Source organism: Octodon degus, unplaced genomic scaffold (genome assembly GCF_000260255.1).
Source record: "Octodon degus isolate 3935 unplaced genomic scaffold, OctDeg1.0 scaffold00007, whole genome shotgun sequence".
Taxonomy (NCBI): domain Eukaryota; kingdom Metazoa; phylum Chordata; class Mammalia; order Rodentia; family Octodontidae; genus Octodon; species Octodon degus.
The window spans coordinates 5,398,117-5,406,223 of NW_004524583.1; the positions used below are offsets into that span (position 1 = coordinate 5,398,117).

General features: G+C 38.9%; 1 protein-coding gene across 2 annotated transcripts in view; it reads right to left on the reverse strand.

Moving 5' to 3' along the window:
* Positions 1 to 8,107, reverse strand: part of Tshr (thyroid stimulating hormone receptor) — a 226,920-nt gene that overhangs the window by 76,582 nt on the left and 142,231 nt on the right. For both annotated transcript variants that reach the window (XM_023702145.1, XM_004624709.2), the window contains exon 7: positions 3,551 to 3,619. In XM_023702145.1, the coding sequence (XP_023557913.1) occupies positions 3,551 to 3,619 (69 nt within the window). The remainder of the gene's footprint in view (positions 1 to 3,550; positions 3,620 to 8,107) is intronic.

Below are 8,107 nucleotides of genomic sequence, written 5' to 3' on the forward strand. Positions count from 1 at the left end.
CTTGCACATCATCCCCCCGGTGGTCTTTAAACATCCTTTAGCATCAGTAAAGTCTTTCCCTGAGCTATGTGAGTTGATCTGGCCAATTAGTTGGATAAAAAAGAGTTAGCACCTCCAAGAGTGTTGCTGATTGGACAGAAGCAGGTCATAAACAGGGCTTGAGAATGGCGTCAGAAGAGGGGCAAGTCTGTGGGTTCACTGAATTGGCAGGGTCTGACACTATCCTTAGGTAGATAGTGTCAGAATTGCATTAAATTGATGGAATATCCTGTTAATGTCTGCTTCTAAATTTGGGTGTTGATGAAGAAAAAAAGTCCCCTCATATTTTAGTGACCCAAGATTGCATATTTGATATTGAGACTTTTTTTCTTCCTCCTAGCAGTAATAGTACCCCCAGAGTGTTCTGTGCAACATCATGTGGGAAGCGATGCTAGAGAAACCAGGAGTTCCCTGGGAAGCTCCACCCTCTCTTGCACATTGAATTCAGACTGCTCTATAAGGCCTGAGAGGTCCTCCACATGCTTCGATGACCCTGGTGAGATCGTGAGCTGCTGCTTTAAAGGAACACTCATTCACTTACCCTGGAAAGAGAGTTCAAGGAACATAATTTGGGAAAGGCTTCCTCTTTCCCATCTCATTCTTTTACCATGAATTCTGGGGAGGAGCCAGGAGGATAATTGTTCCCTTGTTAATTTTTTCATCTCTTCAATAGGAAATGTCTCTAAACCCTTTTAGTATCCTTACTTTTGGGCCAAAACTATAAAATAATAGGCCCCTAGGTCTACACTGAGATCCACTTAGCCCAGCAAGGTCTCCTGATTACAGAACAACCCTCTTGATAAAGCCCTCGAATTCTTGGCAGAGTTCTCTAAAAGTAACAGGAGATCAACTGTGGTCTGGAGCAAGATATTTTGAAGCTAGTGGTCAGTATATGTGACCTAATTTAACCTCAATTCTTTTTATTTAATTTTATGTTTTTTATATAGGGTCTACAGGGTCTCACTACACAGATTGGACCCATAGCGATCCTCCTGTTTTCAGCTTTCCAAGTGCTGGGATTATAGGCACACACTACCACACCCAGTCTCAGAGTGCCCTGGGGGCAGGGCTGGCACCGCCCACTGGGGATTGAACCCCAGTCCCTGTGCCTTTAGTCTGCTGAGCTCTCTGGCCAGCCCTTCAATTCATTAAGTTTGATAACATGTACCATCCCAGACTTTTCCTCAGCCTCTTCCACCCTGACTTCTGTTGGAAGCTTGCCGAGTGGGTGGTCTGGCTGCATTGATAGATTCTCGCTGACCAATGACACTTTCTTGGTGTGATAACTGCCTGAAACTCCTTCTGTATTCTGGAGTTTTGAGTTGAATTCTTTCTTCCACACGACCTCCTTCTTTGTAGGTGCCAGGTGTTTTAACTTCAATATTTCATATTTTTGATGGACTGAGCTAAGGAGCCTGCATATCCTCCAAGGCTAACAACCAAGCAGCAATGGATGGAGAAGCTGGGTTTTCAGCCTTGGTGGTGGCAGGTAAGTCACCAGTAATGACTTAGAGCAGAGGGCAGGGAGTGTAACACTGAGATCCAGGTCTCCGCATTGGCTCAGGTACTAGAGCGCTCCATCACAGTTCGAATGCCACATTGAAAAAATTATGTGTCCTTTGTGTTCTACTCCCTTCTTATGTAAATGTGAAAGTTGGATAAAATGGATGATAACATATTCCACAGAAGTGGTTTTTAACTTTGGCTCCGTGTCACCTGGAGAGATTTTAAAATCTCTGCTGCCCTGCTTATTCGCAATATCTAGTGGTGGATGGGGGATAGAGCTCAGTGGCACAGTGCCTGCCTGGCAAGCATGAGGCCCTAAGTTCAGTTTGTGGTGAGAGAGAGAGAGAGATAGAGAGAGAGAGAGAGAGAGAGAGAGAGAGAGAGAGAGAGAGAATATGAATGAGAATGAGAATGAATATCTGGTGGCAGAGCCTAGTCAGGATTCTGAATTCTGGCCACATTTGAAACCACTTCTGTGTATCCCTAAAAGTTTATCTGTACTTTATGTTCTAAATCTCTGTACCCAAGAAATAACTGAGAAAGCTTGAGGATCGCATTTTCTTTTTCCGTTTTTAATGTATTTAGTACAGGGTCCACAGGGTCCCACTACACAGATCAGATTCGTACTGATCCTCCTGTTTTCAGCCTCCCAAGCACTGGGATTACAGGTATGCACCACCATTCCCAGTCTCAGTTCCCACCTCAGCACACCTGGGGGTGGGGGGCGGCACAGCACATGGGGTAGGGGCAGGGGGCTATCTGGATGGCCCATGAGGACCATATTTTCTAACTATTAAATATGGCAAGATGAGCAAATAATTTGAAGTCTAGCTCATTAACTTGGGTTTTAAAATCCTTTTTGTGGGCCAGCAAGATAGCTCAGTGGACTGAGCCAGCCACAGAGACCAGGCATGGTGGCATATGCCTGTAATCCCAGTGCTGGGGAGGCTGAAAACAGGAAGATCACTATGAGTCTGAGCTGCATAGTGAGACCCTGTACCAAAGACATTAAAAAAAAAAATCTATAAATTCCTTTGTGTAAAATTTTGAGGAATGAATTTCCGTCGCTCCATTGTTTCAGACCCTTTCCTCATCCAGCTAGAAAAGCAGTTTTGGTTTAATCAAGAAGTGACAGCATACAGTGAATTCAGGAGCTATGTTCTCAGCTCTGGTCTCCCTGCTTGAGAGTTTCTTTAATATCTCTACCCTTGTGGATCTTTGTTGTCAGTTTTTCATGTTCCCAGTACCTAGAAGAGCATGATAATCTCCTGAAAGCTGTACTCTCTAAGAATCTACAAAGTAGCTTAGTAGCTTCATAGTAGTTTCAATAACCTATTCATAGAAATTTAGAATTAGGAAGACCATTTCCCTAAGGGTAATGTTTTTTTTAGCCAAATCAAAGATAGTATTTGGTGAAATTCATGCAATATTAAAATTAATGGTAATTAAACAGCTGGGAGGTAAAACAAATCCAGAGAAAATTGTGCTTAGATCTTTAAGCAAGGAGGCCAGAGTTGTTGGATATTTAGCACTTGGTTATTTCCTAGTGCATATTTTGATTTGAGTTCACATTTCCCCATAAGGCTCTTGGATTTTTGACCCTGTTACCCTTGAGTTGAGTCTGCAAGCACCTTATTGTGGGCAGGGAGCATGCTGCTTCTATTCATCTTGGCTTTGCCAGTGGACAGCACTGTTGGTGAGACCCTGTCGGTGTTTGGTAATTATGGTAGGAAGTAAATGAAGGATTGTGTGAGATTAATTAGCATAGTAAAGTTAAGATGGAAAGTCTCTATAATTCTGTCAATAAATTTGATTGATAAGAATTCATGCTACTCTGTAGACTCCTTTATAACTTCCCCTATAAATCCATATTTTGAACAATGACTGAAATCAACCCTAATGGTGCCCAACCTCCACCCCAACAAGACAATTGAGAGCATGATACTCTAACTTTTTGGCAAGTGTATGACCGGGGTGACAGTTTCTGTGGTTACCAACGACTTACACAGCATCCAGCTTTGTCCCATTGAAAGCATGTCCTTGGATTGAAGTAAAGCCATTGTTGTATAGTTTCCTACAATCAATGAAGAGAGAAAAAAAATCAGTAATTTATTGAAGATGATAGTAGCCTTTTTTTTTTTTTTTTTTTTTTAAGTGGTTAGGTGTCTTTTCTTCAGTCAGAAATGTGCCTAAAGTTTCACAGGTCTCACACATGCACCCCACAGGAAAACTTTATGGTATGTTTTGGACATAAGACAATAGTTTACAGTTTAAATATCCATTCTCAGGCTGGGGAGATAGCTCAGCAGTCCAAGCTCCTGCCTGGCAAGCACAAAGACCCAAGTTTGATTCCTGGTACTGCATGACATGCTGGCGCCAGAGCCTGGGTATGGTGGCACACACCTGTAATCCTAGTGCTGAAGACGCTGCGACAGGAAGATCTCTCTGAGTCTGAACTGTGTAGTGAAGCCCTGTATCCAGTTTTTAAAATATCCAAACCTAAATGTCCATTCTCTAACATTATATGCTAGTAAGGAAGCCTTTTCTCTAGAAGCAGATTTACTCAGAAGAATATAGACTTGCTAAAGAATTTTTAAAAAATTACCACATATATCAAGAAAAGGAGGTCTAGGATAATAGTTAACCCACTGCTATTTTTTAAGTTTACTTTTTTTTTTTTTTTCCTGGAACCGGGGATTGAACTCAGACCCTTGCGTTTGCCAGGGAAGTGCTTATTCTACTGAGCCATCTCCCAGGCGCCCCCACTGCTATTTTTTAAAGATATTTTAATTTTATTTTTTTTAAACCAAATTTGTAGGACAGTTTCAATCATTAACACATTGCATACATTCTTCCAGTGGTTAATTGCTGTACAAGATGTGGACAGGATATCCTATTTACAAACACTATTAGAACAAATCCCTCTTTTCATTAAGAGAATGTAACTATATATCTATTCTAACCATTTTGAATACACAGATACAAAATGGACATTCATCTGTATCCCCTTTTTTGTTTATTTCCATTATTTGAATATTATAGATGTGTTAACTCAGCAAAATATTTGAAAAGAGTCCAGTAGTCCATAATAGTATTGGGTCTTTTGCTTAACTGACAATGTCAGAAATTGTTGACCTGAGTCCCCTACAGCTCAACATACCAGCATGGCTTTAATTCTTATATTTCATTTTTATGCTTTTCTGCTGGATGGTTAAGACCAAGATAAAGCAAGACCTATGCAACAAGAATTGTAGCTTTTGGCTCTGATAAGGTCAGTGAAATCCCCTCAGGATTTATCCTGAGATCCTGTACCTCAGATTGTAGATCTTTGTCAGTGTCAGCCATGTGGATGAGTCACGGCCATTGCTTGGCCAATGTGCTCTCTGTGAAAGCCTGAGAGAATGTTTGTTCTCCATGTGACTCTCCTTAGGCACACTCTACATCATCGATCACTTTACTCTTTGGCCCCATAATCTTGATCAGAAAATTTGGGACACTACTGTTTTGTTGCTTTATTAATAGACAACCTCTGCAATAACTTTAAAAATTGGCTATCCATTTTTTAAATTGCTGTTTTGCCTGATTGTCTTGCTATGTAGTTCAGTCTGGCCTTGAAACATGCTATATAACCTCGGTGGCCTTGGATTCATGGTAATCATTCTGCCTCATTTTCCCAAATGTGGGATTTCAGGAATGTGCCAGCATGCCTGGCTACTTTTTTATATGTCAATATAAATTTGGTAATATTTTCTATAATGAGAGCAAAATTAATTCAGTCAATTTTTTTGCCTCCTCATGTAATGCACTATTTATTTTTTCTTGCTTGTTTTTAATTTTTATTCATTTCAATAAGAAAATAAAATAACAATGGAAAAGTTTCAAAACAGGGTAGTAGGACAGTTACAATAATTAATAATGCATAATGTTGTCTTCATAGTGATTATTCAGAGGACAAGATACAGACATGATATCTTGTCTAAACAATATTAGTACAAACCTTTCTTCTCATTGAACTAAGAGAAAGTAGCTGTGTATCTATCCTAACTATTTTGTATATACATAAATATTTTTTCACTACAAAATGGTCCTTATTTATATCCCTCTTTTTGGTTTTGTTTTTCAGAGATGGGTGTTCCATTGCTGTTAGAGAAGCCATATTTGGAGAAATCTTTAAAGAACCTTTTCATACTTCATGCCAGTTCAAATATTGTAGGTACTTGAATTCAGCAAATTAACCCAATGTAGTCTAATGATCCTTAATAGTAGTGGGTTATCAGCAGAACTGGTAATTATCAAAAGTTGCTGACTTGAGCCTTTTACAGCTCAGCATATTAATATGGCTTTGCTTTTTATAACTCGTGGTTATACTTTTCTGCTGGATGGTTAAGACCAAGTTAAAGCAAGACCTATATAACTAAAAATGTAATTTTTGTATCTGACAAGATCAGTCAAATCCCCTCAGGATTTACCCTGAAGCCATGTACAGCACCTTGTAGATCTTTTGTCAGTGTCAGCCATGTGGATAAGTCATGGCCATTCATTGCTTGACCAATTTGTTCTCTGTGAAAACCTGACAGAATTTTTTCTCTCCATGTGACTCTCCTTAGGCACACTATGCATCATTAATTACTTTCCTCTGTGGCCCCATAATCTCCTTGATCAGAAAATTTAGGACACCACTGAGTCACAGGATGTCACAGCACAGGTTCTCTTATGTCCTGAGTCCTCACTGACCTTGAAGGGCTAGGGCCAAAATATTTGCTATCCTCATAGCCCTTCTATTTCTTTAATTTTTGTTCTGCAAACTTTAGTTGTTAAACATCCAGAAGAGAAGCTTAATGATATTATTACCCTGTAATAGGGGCAGTTGGGCTTAACATCACTATCTAACCCAGTGCTATGAATGAAGGTGTAAATGCAGTTTCTTAAGGTGGACACTTTGAAAAATTTTCATCAGGATGCGTAGATTTTTCTATTTGCAGGGTTATTTCTCTTTTGTATTTTATACTCTGAGTTGACTTCAGATTAAACGCTTAAGGCTTGTAGGCTAAATTAAATACAACTTCATCTGAGAAATTCAGTAGACCATGGCCTTTCATGGAAAGTTCAACGTTTCAACTTTTTGCTGTTTCTGCACTGAATATCATCTTGATTCCAGAGGGCCAGTCTGAAGTATTATTACTTCTCTTTCCTGGTGAAGTGATTGAGACATGGAGTTAGCTTACCCACAAACCATTAGTCTAGAACTATTGGGAATGGCATCCCCATATTATTAGATATAATTCTCTTCACCCATCAAAAACACAAACACTGTCTCTAAATAAAATTATGGAAAAATAAAATAAAAATAAAACAAAATAAAATAAAATAACTGAACTTAAAAAAGAAGGTATCATGTCTGCATCTTGTACAGCAAATAGCCACTAGGAAGAGAGTATGCAATGTGTTAATTATTGAAACTGTCCTACCAATTTGATTTGAAACTGTCTCATTGCTATATGTCTCTAAAGAAAATTATGGAAAAATAAAATAAAAATAAAATAAAATAAAATAACTGAATTTAAAAGCACAAACACTTTCTGCAGGAGAAGGAGCCTCAGCATCTCAGGGATAGAGGGGGGTACCTGGGCATTATTCATGGTCTAGGCATGGAGACAGCCACGACCTCATTCCAACCCAGTCAGTGAGAATGCCTGGCGAGAGCTGCAGGGAGACTGAAAATGAGTGCGGTCTACCACACGTGAGCTCTGGTAGCATACTGCAGAAGCTGGGTGAGGGAGTGCGTGCAATCCTGATGCAGGCAGGCCATGGCAGGAGGATGGCAAGTTCAGTATCCTACCTTAGCAATTTAGTGTCCTTGTGAGACTCTGTTTAAAGATATATGTAGTAGCTCATGACAAAAGGCCTGGGTTTAATCCCAGTACTATAATAAAAGAAAAAATAAAAAGCACATAGGTGATTTCAAATTTGGAGCTAGACCTGGTTGTGCTATTTAATATCTGGGAGATACTGAGAGTTTATCAATTTTGCTAATCCTAAATTTCTTTATTTCTAAGTATGAACATAACTAATCCAAGGGCTATTGGGAAGCCCACACACTGAGGAAGTGCTATTGGATGTTAATTTTTCTCTTTTTCTTTTTTTATTATAACAAATATCTTGTTTACACAATAAACTGAGTATACTGGAGAATTGCACACATAGCTTATATTTCCAAAATAGAATAACTTAAATATTAAAATGTACCTTTCTGATACCAACATAACTGACCTTATAAGTATAGCAAATGGTAATATTCAATACAAATATCACAAAATCCACTAAATTTAAATGCTGGATATGACAGTGTACAATCTCAACTTCCTATGACCCATTTAAACTATTGACAACATTTCTTTTTTTTCCCATAATTTTATTGAGAAACAAATAGCAATGAGACAGTTTCAAACCAAATTGGTAGGATAGTTTCAATAATTAACACACTGCATACATTCTTCCCAGTGGTTAATTGCTGTACAAGATGTGGACTTGATATCCTATTTACAAACACTATTACAACAAA